This window comes from Diorhabda carinulata, chromosome 6 (assembly GCF_026250575.1).
Source record: "Diorhabda carinulata isolate Delta chromosome 6, icDioCari1.1, whole genome shotgun sequence".
Classification (NCBI taxonomy): Eukaryota; Metazoa; Arthropoda; class Insecta; order Coleoptera; family Chrysomelidae; genus Diorhabda; species Diorhabda carinulata.
Genome location: NC_079465.1, coordinates 18,873,448 through 18,894,567, shown reverse-complemented (window position 1 = coordinate 18,894,567; position 21,120 = coordinate 18,873,448). Strand labels below are relative to the sequence as shown.

The following is a 21,120-nucleotide window of genomic DNA, read 5'->3' as shown; positions in this document are numbered from 1 at the left end:
TCTACCACGGTCTTGAGCTGTGTCAGATAGTGAAGTTACATTTATTTTATGATTTTTTTCATGTGACTCGTACTTAAATTATTTTTCTTTATTAAATAATGTATTTATATATATATATATATATATATATATATATATATATATATATATATTAGCTTCCTAATAAAAAAAACAAGTTGTCATATCGTCATAATAATTTCAATGTTTCATAATGATTAAAAGTTGTTCTGATTTTCAAATAGATAAAGTTCGTGGCAAAGTAATGATCCCTCGTATCTATAACATTTATCTATTAATTTCGTATCTTATCAATTTTGTTTACGCACTAATATTTTAATTATTTTTTCTCAAGTTACGAGCCTGACCTGCAAATTCATTCAAAATTACCAAGAATGTGATATATATATAAAAAAATTTAACAAAAAATTGTTTTAACATAAACGCAACAATGAAAAATCTCGCTGAAGTGTCTAAAGAGGAACAACTAGAATTCATAAACAGTTTTGATCACGTATTAACTGATATAGATGGTGAGTAAATTGTAAATTTTCATGCACATACCCAATTTAAAACAAAAAATGTTGATAAAATTCTCAAGGATGGATTTGAAGGTTATTTATATGTTGATAATATTTATAAAAAATTACTTTCCAGAGAATTGATATTCATGCACAAGGTGTTTCAAAAAAAGTTGATCCAGTCTATAGGACAGACAGAAAACTGAAAAATACAGGGTTATAGTAACTGATGGACCCATTTTTAAAAATTCGTATTTATCAAAGTACAAAAGTTACATGAACAGTTTTTATACCAATGAAAAGGGGAAGTTTCAAAGTTTTTTTTTAATGTATTACAAGTGTAGGCAGGAGGTGATGGTTCCAGAAGCGGCCGTTAGAGTTTCGCGGCAATAGGCCTCCATTTTCTGTAACTGCCAGTTGTCAATGAGATGGCGACTGTGGAGCACAAGGTGTTCTGTGTTATTGAGTTCGCAAGAAGTCAGACGCAAATTGTAGTGCAGCATGCATTTCTACTGAATTTAAGTAGACTAGAAGTATGTGTAAAGGAAAAAGCACAAGCCGACCACATGTGTCAAAAGATGATGTCAGACGGATAGAAGACAGTTTTGTTCGAAGCTTAAGTAAGTCTCAACCCTAATGACAAAGAGAATCGTCTCGAATTTTGCGGTAATGAGCTGGAAATGATGGAGGATGACACCGAGATCTCCTGATCTGACCCCATGTGACTATTTTTTATGGGGTTATGTTAAGCAAGCTGTTTTCCGCCTCTACCAACAACTCTGAACGATCTGCGGAACCGTATCACAGCTGCCGTGCAATTAGTAACAGCAGCTGGAGGTTACATTGAACAATTGTAATACATAAAAAAAACTTTAAAACTTTCTCTTTTCATTGGTATAGCAATTATTCATATACCATTAGTAGTCTGATAAATACGAATTTTTAAAAATGGGTCCATCATTTAGAATAACCCTGTATTTGGGGTTTGCTCAATGAAAACTGAAATTTTTCTTACTGAGCAAACCCCAAAAATTTTTCAGTTTTCTATCTATCCTACAGACGGGATCACGTTTTTTTTGAAATACCCTGTATATTAAATTATTTTGATATAGACCGAAATAGGGCAAAACGTCAAACTTTTACCTGTTATTTTCTATGAAAAGATACCTAAAATCGAGAGACAAACCTTCACGAAAAACGAATGAAATATATTAATTTTGACATTGAAAGTTACCGCAAGTAAAAACAATTTTAAGTTTAATGATATTAACATTCATCGCAACTAATCAATTTTGATAGTTTCAGTAAAAGCAAGACTTATTAAGGTTAATTTTGACATTGACAGTTACAGTGAGTGAAACACTTTTCGAGGTTGATTATAGGGGAATACTTCAAATTTTTGCATGTTATTTTGAACTGATTTTCTATGGAAAGAAACCTAATATGAAAATAAATCGTCATGAAAAGTTGTATTATAACAGAAAACAATCGTGGAAGGATATGGACAGGAAGTGGACAGAGATTGAGAAAACAATTAAGGTTGTGACAAAGCAACATCTAGGAATATCGGGAAAGAAGACAAAAAATAATGGTTTGATGAAGACCGCAAACAAGCATGGGAGAACCCAAGGACGAATTTAAACAGGAATACGTACAGAAAAGCATAGAAAATGTTCAGATATTGAAAACTAAGTGATCTGGAGGATAAACTAAAAAAAAATTGAAAAACATTACAGATATTTAACAAGAGGCAAAAAGAAGAAATATTAAAGAAACAAAGATGGGTGAAAAAACTGGACAGTTGGAGGGAAAATTAGGTAGAATGAACTGCTGAATGATGGAACAGAGGAACGAAGAGGACGAATTTGGAGAAAAAGAGACGCTGAATGATTCATTCTGCGTAGAGAAACTAATAAATAACATGAAGAATTGCACAAGTTCTGGTAAGAATGAGATTCCAATAGAAATTATCAAGTTTGTTGGTGAGTCCTTGAAGGATTGAAAACATATGGGTGGAAAGGCAGATACCAAGTTTTTGGTAAATTACTTACCCAATACATAAGAAAGATTATGTGACCGACTGCATGAATTATAAAGGTATAACTTTGTCGTATGGGGTATACAAAGTCCTAGCAAGAATCATGAGAAATAGCTTAGGCAAATACTTGGATGAACAAATGGGCAAATACCAAGTCAACTAGTGATCAAATTTTCATTCTGAATCTAATCCAGAACAATAACTATGAGAAAGTAGTGGACCTGAAGCTCCTCTTTAAAGTAAAAACATTTATTTCAGCGGTGTGCCGCTCTAGGAATACCTAAGAAAATACTACATTAGGTAAACACCAAGAAGGTGGCCTGTCGGGAAATTTTCAAACAAAAAGAGATTTAAAGCAAGGTGACCCACCATCAACAAACCAAATATATGGAGATGGAAAGGGATCTGAATATCTGCAAACAATTGAAAGTGAACAAAATATGAAGTATGGCAAAACTGATATTAAACTACATGTTATATAATCTAAGTTCTAACCTCACAGGTTATAGGTTGCAAAATTTAACGACTTCAAAATTCATAAAACTTCTCATGTCTATTCACCATCGTTATTATCCTCATAAGAAAAATATCATTTTCAGGAGTCTTATGGACATTATGGGTACCATTTCCAGGAGCAACAGAATGTTTCGACAATTTCAGAAAACTGGGCAAAAAAATAAATTTTATTACAAATTACGCAGCTGCTCCTCTACAAGAAACATACAGAAGATTGAATAAAAATAAATTCACAGTCGATATAAATGAAATTATCAATCCATTTATGGGCATGGTTGATTACTTGAGGAAAATAAAATTCGAAAAAAAAATATTTGCCATTGCTTCTAAAGCTTATAAACAAGAGTTACGAAAGGAAGGTTTCGATGTAGCTGAAGATCCTGTAAGTTGAGTATTTATTCAATCAAATTCGATCTTTATTGTCGTTCTACACCAACACTGGCCGCTGGGAACTCTGCACTGTAGAACGCGATTTTCCATCGCCACGCCCACTTCCTCTAATTGATCAGTCAGCGCGCACTTTTCAAATGTCGTATGATGTAACATCAGAGGCTACCCTGCGGTTGGTCATTAATTTATCATATTATGTTCCATCTCGCATATACGAGCTGTAGTCCCAACACGTTTGGATGCAAAAAAGGCACAGTAAATGAGTAATCTAACAAATCATCCAAATCACCTGTTGATCATTTAAAAATGGCCGTGTGGGGTGAACAGTAAGTTACTGTTTGTTGGTTTATTTAGGCCTTATTATTTGCAGTTTTAGTGCAAAATGGCTTGTTAAGGAGCTATAATTAACCACATGCTTACAAAACTTGACGTAATGTTTCTAAACTTGTATAATTGTATTCTGGACAATCTGCTACCTTTTGTTGTTTTGTCCTACATATACAATATTGAGTAGCTTTGTCAACTGATTTCAGTTTTTATCTACATGTTTTTCGATTCTGTGAATGATCCACTGCAACCCCTTTTATTATCAGATTTCTGAATATTTTCCTTTTCCATTGTCTTATTTAAAGTAATTAGATAGTTTCATTGGTAAACAGTGGAGATGATGAGTCCACGTGGACTGACGGTTTGTTAGATGTTTACCCAATTTTATACGGGGTGTAAACATTATTTTCCATTTCTAAATTATTGATTGTTTTATACTAGAAGTAGAACTATATTACTTAAAGAAGTGCAAAAAAAGTGTATTGGAAACTGGGGGAAAATTACCGGGATTATGACTAAAGATCTTCTCATCGAATAAAAATGAGTTATCTCCACCTAAAGCAATAAGTTTGTCCTTGTTCCTTTCAGCTATTACTGAGTTATCACTTTGTAACTTTAAAAAGTACTCACTCATGTTTGAGATACTTGAATGAAAACCTATCAGCAAGCTGACTAAAAAATCTTGAAAACTATTCAGTTTCAGCTGTATTAGTCTAGTAGAGAATACATCAAAGCTTTTTTTGCTGTTATTTTGTACTTGTTGAGATTTGTTTCCTTTTCTATGGCATCGAAAAGTCACCAGCCAATCAGCCCTTTACGTGCGTAATGTCTGAAGTGGAAGGTTTAGATGGCCATAGTTCAGTTCATGAGCAGTTCTTTGATCAACAAATAAAACTCATTCCGTTGTTCACCGGTATTTTCGAATTAAACCTGACAAAATTGTAAATCAACCAAATCAAACCTCCAACTTAAAGCCTAATATTATTGTTGTTGTGTAAAGTAAAATTAAATGTTTAATCATTCCATTATTCTACACGATAACTAGTCCACATTGAACCAGTACATGCGCGTTACAAGCACAAAAAAGCTCTAGTAAATATTTTGAACAGAACAGAACATATTTTCAGGATTCCTGCTCTCCGATATTTTTCTGTGAAGTTTCTTTATGTCTTCGTCGATGACAACCTCTTTGGATTTTGCGTGAACAAATAAAGTTCATGCTGCAGCTCAAGTTGTACTGTATTCTGAAAATATTGATAAGTCGTCTTCCTCACTGATGCTAGAACTTGTTCATTTCATATTCCGTGTCAACTACTACATTGTTCAGGTATTTCAAGTCTAATATTTTGAAACCAATCTACTGAAGGTATCTCATATGTAATGTCGGTTTTCATATGCCTCAATTCTTGGAACAAGTCTGGCTGTGAAAAAGGTGATGAATAACGTCATCAAGGCAACAATCATAAAGGAAAAATAGAAAGGAAAGCATGTCTTGATCCTGCGTATACCTATAATTCCAGCTAAGTTACCATTAAACGTTTAGAATTTCCGGTACGTTTGGCCTTTGCAATGACCATAAATAAATCGCAAGGCCAGTAGTTGGAAGTTTGCGTAATCAAACATCATATGTGATTAATCGAAGTATTCGAGAATTTTTTAATTTGTTTCAATAAAAAAATTATTCTATTTGTTTATTTTAAGTTCATTTAGTTCAAAAGTTTAGGTCTTTTATATATCGATTAAGGCAGTACGAAGCATGTCGGGTCAAATAGTTTTTAAATAATATGTGTTTTAATTAATTAATCATTCGTTTAGCCTCAAGAAATTGAAGAATCGGCCGCTTATATTATACAAAACATCCAAGACGACGAAAAAATTGGAGCCGTTATTTATGATTTCGATGTAAATCTCACATTCATCAAACTACAGAAAGCGCTGACGTATTTAAAAAGAAAAGATTGTTTATTCTTAATCGCCGCTGGTGACAAAAAGCTCCCCGTGGGACCGGACGGACCATTAATTGGTAAATATATTTGTTGTTTCAAAGTAATTCATTCAGACTAAGCTGGAATTTCTGGAACCGTTAGCGATATTCATACTGAAAACACTGTTTTCACTAAATCAACACTCACAATTACACTGTCTGACGCACGTTTCCATATCCAAGTTATCGTCTTCAGAGGCTGAAGGTAAATGTTCACCTAACCTAAACTAATCTACCTCCGCATTGTCAATTTGTCCAAAAAACTGTTGGGTTGACATGGTGCAAAACAACTCGTAAGAAATTGCACGCAATTTTTTGAAAAGTCAAATTATTTCATAGATTTTCTATTGTACTTCGTTTGACATTAGTAATAAGTAAATTAAACAAATTCCTAACGTCAAATTTTAATTAATATTTTGTGACAGGTTTGAAATGAAAATAACAAAGCTAAGTGAAATGGTCAAGAAAAAAATGGTCAGTGAATAATTGGCAATAATGATATCTACCGCTGTCTCGCTTTTGCAGCTTGATGAACAGGTTGGTTTTTACGCTAAAAGTAACTAGACTTGCTTGCATAAAATAAACGTAGCATCAAATCGATAATGTTGCAAGTGCGAGATCTTGAATGAAACAATCAGAAGAACTTCATCTTCGCATGCTTTGATCAAGAAATATTGCGACTTGCATTGCATTGCACGTTGTATTGCATCATGTCAAGCGGGCTTGAAATTGCTTGCAATTTCTTCCACGTTATATTGCATCATATCAAGCTATCTTAAAGAGAAAAGATATTAAAAAATAATAAAATAATAATCATTTTAGCTTTCTTTCAATGTTTATGAGTTATTATCTAATAGAGAATCAAGTATTTATTTCGTTAAAAAATCAAGTGAAGTGTTCAGCCTTAAGGCCGTTTGACATGATGCAATACAACGTGCAAGACATTGCAAGCAATTTCAAGGCCGATTGACATGATGCAATATAACGTGCAAGAAATTGCAAGCCGTTTTAAGGCCGCTTGACATGGTACAATAAAACGTGCAATGCAATGCAATGCAAGACGCAATATTTCTTGATCAAAAGCATGAGCAAGATGCGATCTAGTTACTTTAGGCTTAACAGATCAGTAGACTAAAACTTAGCTTCGTTATTTTCATTGTTAAACTATGTATAAAATATTAAGTAAAATTTGAGGTTAGGAATTTGTTTACTTTTACTGTTTACAGAGATTTTCATCCAATTTCTTGCACGTTGTATTGCATTATGTCAAGCAGCTTTTAGAAATACCAACAATAACTTATTAAACTCACTTTTAATTTAATTCATTTGTTGTTTTAATGAAATAAAAATCCTCAATATTGATCGACTTTACGATTCCAATCGAACATAGTAATTGCATTTTACTCAAATTATCCCGCCACTCCTGATGAGAACCATTTAAGATCTGTTAACCATAAATTAAATTATACAATATGTCTTTTATTTTATGCTCCACTAACGTATTGTCTCGGATTGTTTAATTTCTCTCTTATGCGACTTTGAAGAATCATAAATGTACCTACTTACAATTGTATTCGTTTTGTATTGTAAAATTTATTTTAAACTGACTGTCCTCAACGTTTTAATTAAGCGGTTCCATACGTCCCTTAGACACTTGAAGTTCCATTATCTTATCAAATCACTTACCTCTAATTTTTTATTGATGTGACGTGACGACCATAAATATAATTAATTATAACTTCTATATACAATAGGATTAGTATTTAAGAGAACATAAACACGCATAGCTTGTGCTCTAAATAGTCTTGACAACCAACGATAACAGTCAATGAAACCAGCTTACGTAATCATAATAAATGTTGTGTATAAAAAACAGGGAAAATTTCGGTACCTAATTTCGAAACGCGACGTAAATATTTTTTTTATATTAAAAGCTATCTTTATAGGTAACTACTTTTATCACGCTGCTTTACAATATGTCAGTGGAAGACAAGCAGTACAACTAGCAAAACCTTCAGATGCTTTCAACAACTTTGTGAGTGAGAGACTGAATATAACGAATCCGACTCGAGTACTATTCATAGGTGATGGGTAAGTTGATCCGACAATCAAAAATATATTCATAAATTCATAACTGAACGAAGGTTGCTACTCAATTTTTGATATAGACAACTTCTCTTTTTCTACACCTTCTTCAGGTGACCTCGCAACTAATTTTGAATCATCACTTCGATGTTTTGACTGAACAAAAACGTTATTTGTGGTGGAGGATAATTCGTCCTCTGCGATTAGTTTCCTTAATTTTTGCGAACACTTTTGCTTTCAATTTCGTTGGACGCTGCAGTATCGTGAGTGGCCAAATCCAGGATAACGAAAAAGTAACTTCAAGTCTGGCTCTGCTTAATCGATTTTTATAAACTTAATGTTCTTTAAAAGAGGTTTTATCCACCAATACCGAATATACAAATTCTAATAAATTTAATCCGCAACTTGGCATTATCTACATATAAACCTAACATTGGAAATAAATCATATAAATCACGTAACAAATCTTACAATTACCAACAATAACAAACTACCTATTTAGTGACGCCCAAAAGGACATATACCATTTTCTATACACAAAAACAGTCGCTGACGGGTGACGGGTGACGGCTGACGTTTCATAGTAATGTAATCAAAGTAAATTTCAATAATATGCAACACTGGTTTGAAACGAATCCTCGTTGGATACAAAAGATCCATATTCTATATACATTCGGCATTGTTCAGATCAAACATACTCTGATAGGTGGATAAGTCGTGAAAGTTTATTTATTTGGCCTCTCAGATATCCAGATCTATGGTGCTTATATTCTCATTAATGGGGTCTAAAACATGAACTTCTATGACTTAATGAAAGAAAGAGTCCTTGCGTCAAGTTACATTGTACTTTAGCGAGTTCTACATCGTTTATAATCCCAAATATCATTTTCTTCTTGTTTAACATATACTACATTGATTCGTATCCAATCTTCGATGAAGTTTATTATTTTAAAGGCAATCCCAGTTTCATTCCATAGGAGTATTTTCAGTTTTTTTGTGTTTGGATTGAATTAATGAATTGGAAACTATAACATGTTTCTTGTTTAAGAATTAACGAAGATATGGGGTTCGCGACAGTCGGAGGATATCAAAAACTTCTTGTATTGAGTGGAGCTACATCTATTGTCGATGTGAACAACTGGGAATATCCAGAAGAATACAAGCCTAAATATTATATAAGTGGCATAACACAGTTGAATGACATTGTTAAATTGATAAATAAATTGTAATTTTCACTATAGAATAAATATAAACATACTTATGAATTTTGTTATTTCATAATTTCATAGTATTGAGGTTCCCTTCGAAGAATACTTTTGTCAAATTGAGTTTTATACTGAAATAATGGAAAAAATGAGTCAAAATATAAGACCTGTTGCAGAAATTGAAAAATCATTGGAGATACAAAAAGAATTTAGGTGAGTGAAAAATAGGAAATTAGAGGAAGAAAATGAGAAACTGAAGAAAACTATGAGAAATTTGGATAATATATTGAAGTAGCTAGAAAATGAAAAAAAATAAAGAGATACAAAAAGACACAGAAAACTCCGAAGAACTAATAAAAGTTATAGAAAAATTATTGGAAATTAACATAATAGTGGAAAAAGTAATTAAACAGCGAAAAAAGTCTCCTTTAGCATATTAAGAGGAGAAGAAAACAGTAATGCAGAATAAAAAAGAACAAGCAGACATACAACAAACATATGTTTTTCAATATTATCTCTGCTCTTGTCGCCAGAAGATCATGGATCTAACAATTTGAAACAAAACAAAAAATTATAGTATTAATTAAAAAACGTAAATAAAATAAAACTTACCTCAAAATAGTTATCCACAAATCCACTGACAGACCAGGTAAATCAAAACAGGAAACTGCTATCACTGGAATGATACAAAACATCTTGAAACTCACTCACTGAATCATAAAATTAAACTGATTAAGATGCTAACGAAACGCCCTAATATACGTAAGTTTACGCGATAAATCAAACTCATACTGCGAATTATTTAGAGCGCCAATATTCAATCTTCAGCGGGACGTCAATATAAATTGATATTACAAAATAAACTTCTGGTTTATAAAGTCGGCTTCAAGCTATTATAGACCCTATGGGGTCCAATTTTGGGAGAAAGCAGTCAAATATCACATATACTCAACAAGATTTCCAGTGAATTCTGACGAAGAAAAAGTTCCTTTACTAAACGCTATTCAAATAGACTTTAGAACCATACAAAGGATTCAACAGTGATTCCACTTGACAACAGCGAGAAAACAAAAACGAATATTAAAAAGAATTGAATTGGACTAACTATATGACTCAATAAGTCGTGTGAATGACACACAGATGGCACTGCCATTGACAAATCTATATGACGTTTATGAAGTAACAACTTTCAAAAGACTATGTGTCAAATTTCATGACATTTAGATTAGCCAGAAAAAAGTGACAGACGCTTAAGTGAAGCCACTTTTGTTATTTCGTTTGTTAATTTATCATTGCTTCATGATGAAAAACAAATATTGTACAAGCACAGCAATGTTCTTTATTAGAATCATTTGTTTATTATACAAATTAATATGTACGTGTGGGGTTGAACTTTTGAAAAGAGAGATTCTGTTGTAGGAATATGACAATTATAGGGTTCTATTTAGGTCGTGTTGTCTAGGGTATTTTGGAATAAAACAATTCGGCGGGTTAGATTAAAATTTTATAACACACGCAAAAATAAACGTTAACAATGTAAGTTTTTTTTTAAAAAAAAAGTACTATGAAGATTTGAATGTAACAAAATAAAATAATGGTTTTTCTACTCAAGTTTTGGCTTCAAGCGATCCATCGTCTTTACGTCTTTAAAAAGAAATACGTAGTAAATCATTACTTCTCACGTCTTCTGAGTAACTGACTCTCAAAATATCGCGCACTTTTTCGTCTAATTCTTATGCGATCCCTCTTAAGTCTGGAATCGTCACGATGCTGCCGGCTTGCAAAAACGATGCCTTAAGAAGAAATGAGATGGGAGAAAACAAAAAACGATAACTAAGTGAAAAAAAAAACATGAAATAATCTGAAATTAATAAATTGAAGAAATATTGCAGCATTTTTTGGAAACTATGACTCCTTATGACTAAAAATTCAAGCTTTCGGGAAGTGTTCTTCCCATCATCAGAGATCTTCTGCTATGATTTACTTCGTTAAGGAAATACCTAGGAATTCATCCTCAAATGGAACACTTCCCGAAATCTTGGTTGTTAGTTAACAAAATAATAGTATATTTACACAAGTTTTGGATTTTAGGGATCCGTCGTCTTTACGTCTTTTGCAACTTTAAAAACAAATACGTCTTTTCTGGTAAACGTGCGTCTTTACGTCTTCGCAGAACATCATAAATCATCAATGCTCACGTCTTCTTGGCAACTATTCTCGCGCGCTTTTTAGTCTAATTCTTATGCGACCCCTATTAAATATGGAAACGTCACGATGTTGTCTGCTGATATAAACAATGCCTCTGAAACTAATAAATTGAAGAACTAGTTTCCTTCACAATTATGTATGCAATAGAAGCATGCCAAAGTAAATTGTAAAATAATTTCATTGATTGTAAGATTTTTAGAATTCCGATGATATTGACCAACTGGTCTATATGTCATATTCTATAGCTAATATATTTTCATTACCCTTTTTAGTGTGATTTTCCCTCTCATTTTTAAATTTTAGTGGTTTTTTCTTCAAAACATCGATATATATGTTGGATGTTCTTTTTTGTAGCATTGGTGCTATTTTAATCAAATAATTTCTTTTGGCTGATTTCTCGACATCCATTATTGTTTTTCTTTTTCTTTCTTTCTCTCTTTCCTTTTAAAATTGGTTCAAATCTTCTTCTAGATTTTGATCATCTTTCATGCCATTTGTTAATGAATCATTGAACTGATTCCCACATTTTTGCCTTTTTAGCGTTTATAAAAACTTTCTATAATTACTAAGCAAACTAGTAGAGACTTACATATAAAGATCTCTAAAGCTAAGTAATTACTGTTAAAAAGAACTTTCTTATTTCATTATAACAGTAGATCTTGTCAAAAATTATTCTTTAGTTTGTTATAAACAAAAATGTTATTTATTTTCATCCAATTTTTCCCGAAGATTTTCTTTTTTGTGACAATTTATGACATGGAAACTTGAAAAAGAAGATACTTAGTAGTAACCAGTATTCAATTGTCGAATACTCATAATTAAGATCAGTGTTTGATTATTTAAAAAAAAAATGATTTTTATTCATATTCTACAACTTACAAATTTATTTTTGTGTTCAATTTTCTTCTTATTTTTCAACTTTTCTGGTTTTCTTTTCAAAATATCAATAGATTTTCCTAGACTAAAAGAACTTACAATTTTTTTCTTTATTACATTAGCTGCGAATACGGTTTTTACCGAAATATCTCTAGTGGTCGATACGGATTTTCTAGGATCTATTATCGTCTCTATAGCGAATCGTCTTTCCATTTTCAAGGCTTCTTGTAGTCTGTTTCTCAAAATACAATCACCCAAACAAATATTTTCCCATCTTACATCTGCTCTTGTCGTCGCTAGAAGAGATTTTGGATCTAACAATCTGAAACAAAACAAAAAATTAGCAAATGATATAAAAACGTAAATAAAATAAAACTTACCTTAAAATAGTTATCCACAATTCCACTGGTAAACCAGATAAATCAAAACAGGAAGCTGCGATCACTGGTATGATACAAAACATCTTGAAACTCACTCACTGAATTACAAAATTAAACTGATTAAAATACTAGTGAAACGCTCTTTTATACACAAGTTTACGCGGTAGATCTAATTCATTTTACCGCGAATTTCTTTGAGCGCGAAGTTGGAGGGTTCTTTTAATCTAGGAAAATCTATTGATATTTTGAAAATAAATCATGAGAAGTTGAAAAATTAGAAGAACATAAAAATAAATTTATAAGTTGTAGAATATAAAATATAAGTCAACTTATTGTTAGTGTTTATTATTATATTTTCAAAAAACCGATATATAGTCAAAATATCAATAGATTTTCGTAGGCTAAAAGAACTTACCATTTTCTTTTTGACAATATTAGCTGTGAATACTGTTTTTTCCGAATTATCTCCAGTGGTCGAAACGGATTTTCTAGGATCTATTATCGTGTTTAAATTTCCTTTTTCAAGACCTCTTATAGTCTGTTTCCCAAAATACAAACACCCAAACAAATATTTCTCCATCTTACATCTGCTCTTGTCGTCGCTAGAAGAGATTTCGGATATAACAATCTGAAACAAAACAAAAAAATTAGCAAATAATATAAAAACGTAAATAAAATCTAATTCAGTACTAATTAATTACCGCGTATTAAATAAAAAGTGCGGTAAACCTCCGCGCTTGAAGTAATTCGCGGTAAAATGAATTAGATCTACCGCGTAAACTTGTGTATAAAAGAGCGTTTCACTAGTATTTTAATCAGTTTAATTTTGTAATTCAGTGAGTGAGTTTCAAGATGTTTTGTATCATACCAGTGATCGCAGCTTCCTGTTTTGATTTATCTGGTTTACCAGTGGAATTGTGGATAACTATTTTAAGGTAAGTTTTATTTTATTTACGTTTTTATATCATTTGCTAATTTTTTGTTTTGTTTCAGATTGTTAGATCCAAAATCTCTTCTAGCGACGACAAGAGCAGATGTAAGATGGGAAAATATTTGTTTGGGTGATTGTATTTTGAGAAATAGACTACATAAAGCCTTGAAAATCGAAAAACGAATTGCTATAGATACGATAATAGATCCTAGAAAATCCGTTACGACCACGAGAGATATTTCGGATAAAACAGTATTCGCAGCTAATGTAATAAAGAAAAAAATGGTAAGTTCTTTAAGTCTAGGAAAATCTATTGATATTTTGAAAAGAAAACCAGAAAAGTTGAAAAACAAGAAGAAAATTGAACACAAAATTAAATTTGTAAGTTGTAGAATATGAATAAAAATCATTTTTTCTTTTCTAAAATAATCAAACTCTGATCTTAATTATAAGTATTCGGCAATTGAATACTGGTTACTAAGCTCTTTCAATTTAGGAAAATGTATTGATATTTTGAAAAAAAAAACCTGAGAAGCAGAAAAATAAGAGAAAAATTGAACATAAAAAGAGATTTGTGAATTGTAGAATATGAACAAAGATGACAATCTGATTTTTTCTTAATTTATTCCTATATGGTAAAGAATTTGAATATTTCCTAGTTATTTAATCATAATTTCTCAGGAAAATCAATTCATGATGAAATTATATTCAGAATAATAACAATATACAAATTAATACACTTCATCTCTAATGTATTTGTTTTTAAACCAAAGATTTATAAATAATGATAATAATAACATGTAGGTAATAATGCAAAATAAATTTCTTTAATTTCTTATTTCTTAGACGTTTGATATGCTTATGCTTCTAAATGTTCGTGATTTTAGGTCTCTTCTAAACAAGAACAAGTTTTTTTTTTTAAAACAGATAAAAATTTTGACGTTTACATTTCTTCAAAATATGATATTGACACCGGCTATTTGCCTATTTATATTAATCAATAGATCACCTACATCATGAATATCTAAATAAGAATAAAATCAAAGAAGAAATTTGTTTTAACAAAAAAGATTGATTTTTTCTTAGTTTTTACATCACAAATACGTAGCAGTCAGCTTGCCCTATGAAGATTTTCTCTAGCGCTTTTCCTCCAGTATATAAACAGAAAAGTATAGAAATTAGAAATTGCCAACCATGTTCAGTCCGCGAAACTAGTTCATTGCTTCATTTGATATAATCGGACTGAAACACCGAATATATTTATATAAAAGATCTATTTTTCGATATACATAGCAGGGATAGCAGTTTCCTGTTTTGATTTACCTGGTTTACCAGTGGAATTGTGGATAACTACTTTGAGGTAAGTTTTATATTATTTACGTTTTTATATTATTTGCTAATTTTTTTGTTTTGTTTCAGATTGTTAGATCCAAAATCTCTTCTAGCGACGACAAGAGCAGATGTAAGATGAAAAAATATTTGTTTGGGTGACTGTATTTTGAGAAACAGACTACAAGAGGTCTTGAAAATGGAAAGACGAATCGCTAATAGATCCTAGAAAATCCGTTTCCACCACAAGAGATAATTCGGAAAAAACAGTATTCGCAGCTAACGTCGTCACGAAAAAAATGGTGAGTTCTTTTAATTTAGGGAAATGTATCGATATTTTGAAAAAAAAACCCGGAAATTTGAAAAATAAGAAGAAAATTGAACATAAAAATAAATTCATAAGTTGTAGAATATGAACAAAAATTATATTTTTTTCTAAAATAATCATTTTGTCAGTCATGGCAAAAGATTGAGAAATCAGATTTCACATTAATAATGCATGCTGTTATTAATATTAAGTTATGTAAGCATTTTTATATTTTAATTCGAATTTCGCGCTCTAGAAAGGGAATTTTGAAAGGTTGGGTAGGTAACACTGATAGAGACTTTGGTCAAACAGATGTAAACACAATATAAATAAAGATCATTTTGAAAAGTTTTTTTGAATTTATTCTCGCCATCCAAGAAAGAAGTTTACAGTTAAAAATTCTTGAATAGTAAAAACTTGTTGATCTATTCATTAAATAATGCACATATTTTCCCAAAACATCATGTGATCTCAATTAATAAAAATGATATTCTAAGATACACAAGTATAATATTTAGCGATCTATCTCTAACCCGCAATGGAGAGCAAATCTCAATCTTTTTGTCATGACTTACCTGGTTATTAAAACTCCTAGGAATTCATTCTCAAATTGAACTTTCCCTGATGATGGGAAAAATACTTCCCGAAAGTTTGGATTCTTAGTTTAATCAAGAGTCATAGTTTACAAAATTAGTTTTTGTTGAATATATTCGACGTATAAAACCATCAGCAATTTTTTTATGTAAAAAACAATTATTTTGTTTTGTTTCAGATTGTGAAAATTATTTTTTATTAATAGTAACGTTGTTAAAACACAATAAATTTATGTTTATTTATTTACTACTAACTAATTTATTGCTTTAATGTCACTTCCTGCGCTAACGCAAATGGTTGCAGATGATCTTCGGAACGAATGTCCTGTGTACAATTCCGGATTTTTTAATTTTAAAAACATAGCAATGTGCTTTTCTATAGAAGATAATTTGTTAATGCCTACTTTTTGAATAGTACACTTGCCATTTTAATAATTTAAAAATAATGATGGGCATTTTTTGCAAATATCGTAAACTTCACCTGATACAGTAAATGATCTAGGAATTGGAAAGTTCTAAGCTGAAAATTACGTTATTATAAGAATACCTTTGTCCTCAGATAGGTATGATTTGGCGCTTCTTCAATTTACTGACTTCTTCGGGAGTAAAAGTCTTAGATTTTTTTCGGTTGATGGCCCTCGGACTGACGTTTTAAAAATGCCTGTCACTTCATGTAAGTATCTAGGTGGATACTATGGTAAATATTCAATGTATATATATTAACAACCGTTCCAAAAACGTCCAAACTAACAGGTTGGAACAAACCTATTATGTACATATTTGGAAACCTAGAACTGCACATACTTTAGTCTTTAAGGGAAATACCGAATTGAAATAAAAGATCGCTAAATTGGAACAGCTTTAAGCGAGGTCTTACTGTACATCAGGGGTGCTCAAACGGTCGATCGCGAGTGCTTTTTGAGTAGATCTCGAAAAGAAAAAAATTTTTAATAAGTAGGTAGGTAACTAAACTACAAAAATGTATTACGTAATAAAATAACACTGCTTGCGGCAAAAGGCGGCTTTATCAAAGGAACGCGCGGCACTTGTCAAAGAAAAGCCGCGTTGTTTCTAGACTAGACTGTACTGTCTAGTTTCGGGCGGCGCGTTTGACGGGAACATTCGAGACTTTCTTTCACGCCGATATAAATGTTGCGCCTGCATGAATTGAAGTCATTCTGAATTGTAACTTGATAGCGATACTACGTCGATACAAAGTTTATTATTAAATAGTGGAAAATAAGTGCAGTGAAGAAATCTAAAACGTATCATTTTAATAAGGATTGGGAGGAAGAATTTTTCTTTTGTATGGTGAAGGATAGCATTTGTGTTATTTGTCGTGCGTCAGTTGCAATACCTAAGCGTGGTAACTTAGAGAGGCATCATAAAAAGGTTCAAAAAAACTATCAAAAGGATTTTCCGCCACAGAGTGAATTAAGAAAACGAAAAGTAAGTGATTTTATATCTTGTTTGAAAAAAAAACAAACCATGTTCACAAGAACAGCCAAACAATCAAAAGCTGCTACGATGGCGTCATTTAAAATATCTCATATATTGGCGAAACACAAGAAACCATTCGAAGATGGATCGGTGGTGAAGGAAGCATTTATTGAAGCGGGTGAGACTTTATTTGGAGATTTTAAAAATAAAACAGAAATCATGTCTGCTATTAGAGAACTTCAGTTATCTCGCCCGACTGTCACAAGGCGTATTGAAGTCATGAGTCAGGACATCGCAGATAAACTAAAACATGATATCATGGAATGTACATACTTTTCTTTACAGTTCGGCGAATCCACCGATATGACAGACACTGCCCAGCTGTGTATTTTTATTCGGATTGTATTCAATGACATGTCGGCTAAGGAAGAATTTTTGACAATCATTCCTCTGAAGGGGAAGACCCGTGGCGAAGATATATATAAAGTTTTCTTTAATTTTGTAAAAAACTACGAGCTACCATAAATTAGTGTGCATTACAACCGATGGAGCACCAGCAATGACTGGAAACAAAAACGGTTTTGTGGCATTGTGTCGAGCTAATGAAGAATTCCCTTCATTTTTTTCATTCCATTGCATTATACATCAACAAATTTTGTGGTTTCAAGAATTATTGCCCGAAATAACAGCTTTTCTAGACGAAAGAGGTGATGACACTCAGATTTTGAAAAACGAAAAATGGCTGACTGATTTGGCATTTTTGACTGACATCACAATGCACTTAAACATCGTTAACTTGGAGCTTCAAGGTAAAGGAAAAACTATTATTGAGATGATTAGCGCAGTAAACGCATTCAAAAGTAAATTGCAACTTATGATAGATCAACTGAAAAGAAAGGATCTGAAACATTTTCCGTCTTTGAAAGCAAGGATTCCTCAGTTTAATTATGATACGTATGAGGCTGAAATATCAAATATTTTGGGACAATTCGAAATGCGTTTTTATGATTGCAGAAATTGGAAAATATAGCATCATTTATGAGTTATCCTTTTTCATGTAAAAACATTGAAGAATTAGCTACTGAAATAGCAAGTCAGTTTAATATGAACTCATGTTCTGTTGAAAATGAGTTGGTGCAGATTATATCAGATATACATCTCAAAGCTACAGCATCTGATACAAATTTCTGGTGTTTTATATCTGAAGATAAATATCCGAATCTAAGGCAAATCGCTCTTCAACTGACGGCATTGTTTGGGTCAACTTACTTGTGCGAGTCTGCATTTTCTGAAATGAAGATAATTAAGTCAAAATATCGCAATCGACTAACTGACGATCATATGTCATCATGCTTGCGATTAGCACTCAGTGGTTACGTACCATCTTATGAAAAGTATGCTGAGGACATGCAGTGCCACGCTTTAACATCCAAAGCCACTCTTTAGTTAGTTTTAACACCATATGTAACTCTTTTGTTTTGTAACAACCAATAAACTCGCAATTTTTAATAACTATGAGTTTTTTCATTGATATTGTAGAGAAGAACCTAACTAAACCTAACCCAAACCTTGACTAAAATAATGTACCTATATTGTGCAGAAAGCTAATATCTATATATGCTACGGTACACCCTACCTAGGTAGGTAGGGTGTATCGTGTATGTATTATAGACGGGTGGTATCAATTAAGAAACTAAGAAATGAAAAATGAATATAGTATGAAAAATTTTTAAAACACGCTTTTAAATCACATCGAAATGAATTTTTTTTTCAAAATACGCTTAAAACAATAATGAATGAAAAATATTAAAATACTTGTGAAAATATTGTGGGGCAATTTGTTCTACATTTCCAGTTGAAGTATTTTTCATTCATTATTTGAAAAAAAAAATAATTATGTGCTTTAAAAGCGTGTTTTCAAAATATTTTTTAATATTTATTGTTAATTGTATTTTTGTAACAATTTTATTATCAATTCATAGAAAAACATATAAAATGACCTTATGGAATGTAAACTTGGAAAAGGCATAAAATTATTATCATTTAAGATGTGATAACTTCAAAATATTGAAATACATATATATACAAATATTAATATTTTAGAAACAATTTTTATTCAGATTCTACAACTTATAAATTTATTTTTGTGCTCAATTTTCTTCTTATTTTTCAACTTTTCAGGTTTTCTTTTTAAAATATCGATAGATTTTCGTAGATTGAAAGAACTTACCATTTTCTTTTTGAGGATATTAGCTGTGAATATTGTTTTCTCCGAATTATCTCCAGTGGTCGAAACGGATTTTCTAGGATCTATTATCGTGTCTAAAGCGATTCGTCTTTCCATTTTCAAGACCTCTTGTAGTCTGTTTCTCAAAATACAATCACCCAAACAAATATTTCTCCACCTTACATCTGCTCTTGTTGTCGCTAGAAGAGATTTTGGATCTAACAATCTGAAATAAAAAAAATATTATGAAATATGAATAATATGAAAACGTGAATGAAATAAAACTTACCTCAAAATAGTTATCCACAATTCCACTGGTAAACTAGGTAAATCAAAACAGGAAGCTGCGATCACTGGTATGATACGAAACATCTTGAAACTCACTCTTTGAATAACAAAACTAAACTGAATAAGATGCTAGCGAAACGCTCTTTTATACACAAGTTTACGCGGTAGATCTAATTCATTACTAATTAATTACCGCGTATTAAATAAAAAGTGCGGTAAACCTCCGCGCTTGAAGTAATTCGCGGTAAAATGAATTAGATCAACCGCGTAAACTAGTTTATATAAGGGCGGTTCGTTATCATCTTAATCAGTTTAATTTTATGATTCAGTGAGTGAGTTTCAAGATGTTTTGTATCATACCAGTGATCGCAGCTTCCTGTTTTGATTTACCTGGTTTAGCAGTGGAATTATGGATAACTACTTTGAGGTAAGTTTTATATTATTTACGTTTTTATATTATTTGCTAATTTTTTTGTTTTGTTTCAGATTGTTAGATCCAAAATCTCTTCTAGCGACGACAAGAGCAGATGTAAGATGGAAAAATATTTGTTTGGGTGACTGTATTTTGAGAAATAGACTACATAAAGCCTTGAAAATGGAAAGACGATTCGCTGTAGATACGATAATAAATCCTAGAAAATCCGTTTCCACCACAAGAGATAATTCGGAAAAAACAGTATTCGCAGCTAAATTTGAAAACTAAGAAGAAAATTGAACATAAAAATAAATTCATAAGTTGTAGAATATGAACAAAAATTATATTTTTTCCTAAAATAATCATTTTGTCAGCCATGGCAAAAGATTGAGGAATTAGATTTCACTTTAATAATGCATGCTGTTATTAATATTAAGTTATGTAAGCATTTTTATATTTTAATTCGAATTTCGCGCTCTAGAAAGGGAATTTTGAAAGGTTGAGTAGGTAACACTGATAGAGACTTTGGTCAGACAGATGTAAATAAAGATCATTTTGAAAAGTTTTTTTGAATTTATTCTCGCCATCCAAGAAAGAAGTTTACAGTTAAAAATTCTTGAATAGTAAAAACTTGTTGATCTATTCATTAAATAATGCACATATTTTCCCAAAACATCATGTGATCTCAATTAATAAAAATGATATTCTAAGATACACAAGTATAATATTTAGCGATCTATCTCTAACCCGCAATGGAGAGCAAATATCAATCTTTTGTCATGACTTACCTGGTTATGAAAAATCCTAGGAATTCCCGAAAGCTTGGGTTTTTAGTATAATAAAGAGTCACATTTTACAAAATTTGCTGCAAGCTCCAATATATTAGTTTTTGTTGAATATATTCGACGTATAAAACCCAAAAAATTTAAAAATGTATTTACATGTACCGACTTTGATCTTGATCTTAGACTGAGACTTGTGCGGTGCTACGTTTGGTCAGTGCTTCTTTACGGGATGGAGGGTTGGACCCTTAAGGTGAAAAACAGGCGTATCAATAAAGACC

At 31.5% G+C, this 21,120-nt stretch overlaps 2 protein-coding genes across 2 annotated transcripts; both read left to right on the top strand.

The window, feature by feature from the left end:
- The first annotated feature begins 335 nt into the window (after window positions 1-335).
- LOC130895490 (uncharacterized) lies at window positions 336-9,119 on the top strand. The gene is made up of 5 exons (XM_057802813.1): window positions 336-530; window positions 3,156-3,454; window positions 5,605-5,812; window positions 7,720-7,864; window positions 8,907-9,119. The coding sequence occupies exons 1-5, from the start codon at window positions 449-451 to the stop codon at window positions 9,085-9,087; spliced, it is 915 nt and encodes a 304-aa protein (XP_057658796.1). The 5' UTR covers window positions 336-448; the 3' UTR covers window positions 9,088-9,119.
- An 8,056-nt stretch (window positions 9,120-17,175) lies between these two features.
- On the top strand, window positions 17,176-18,157 carry LOC130895759 (uncharacterized). Its single transcript, XM_057803302.1, has 2 exons — window positions 17,176-17,512; window positions 17,658-18,157. Exons 1-2 carry the CDS (start codon window positions 17,176-17,178, stop codon window positions 18,155-18,157), a joined length of 837 nt encoding a protein of 278 aa, XP_057659285.1.
- Window positions 18,158-21,120: the final 2,963 nt, after the last annotated feature.

Coding starts and splice junctions, on each gene's coding strand:
- LOC130895490 (XM_057802813.1), top strand. CDS start 449: ATGAAAAATCTCGCTGAAGTGTCTAAAGAGGAACAACTAGAATTCATA. Junction 5,813..7,719: donor ACCGGACGGACCATTAATTG/GTAAATATATTT, acceptor CTATCTTTATAG/GTAACTACTTTTATCACGCT. Junction 7,865..8,906: donor GTACTATTCATAGGTGATGG/GTAAGTTGATCC, acceptor TTCTTGTTTAAG/AATTAACGAAGATATGGGGT.
- LOC130895759 (XM_057803302.1), top strand. CDS start 17,176: ATGTTCACAAGAACAGCCAAACAATCAAAAGCTGCTACGATGGCGTCA. Junction 17,513..17,657: donor GACAGACACTGCCCAGCTGT/GTATTTTTATTC, acceptor ACCATAAATTAG/TGTGCATTACAACCGATGGA.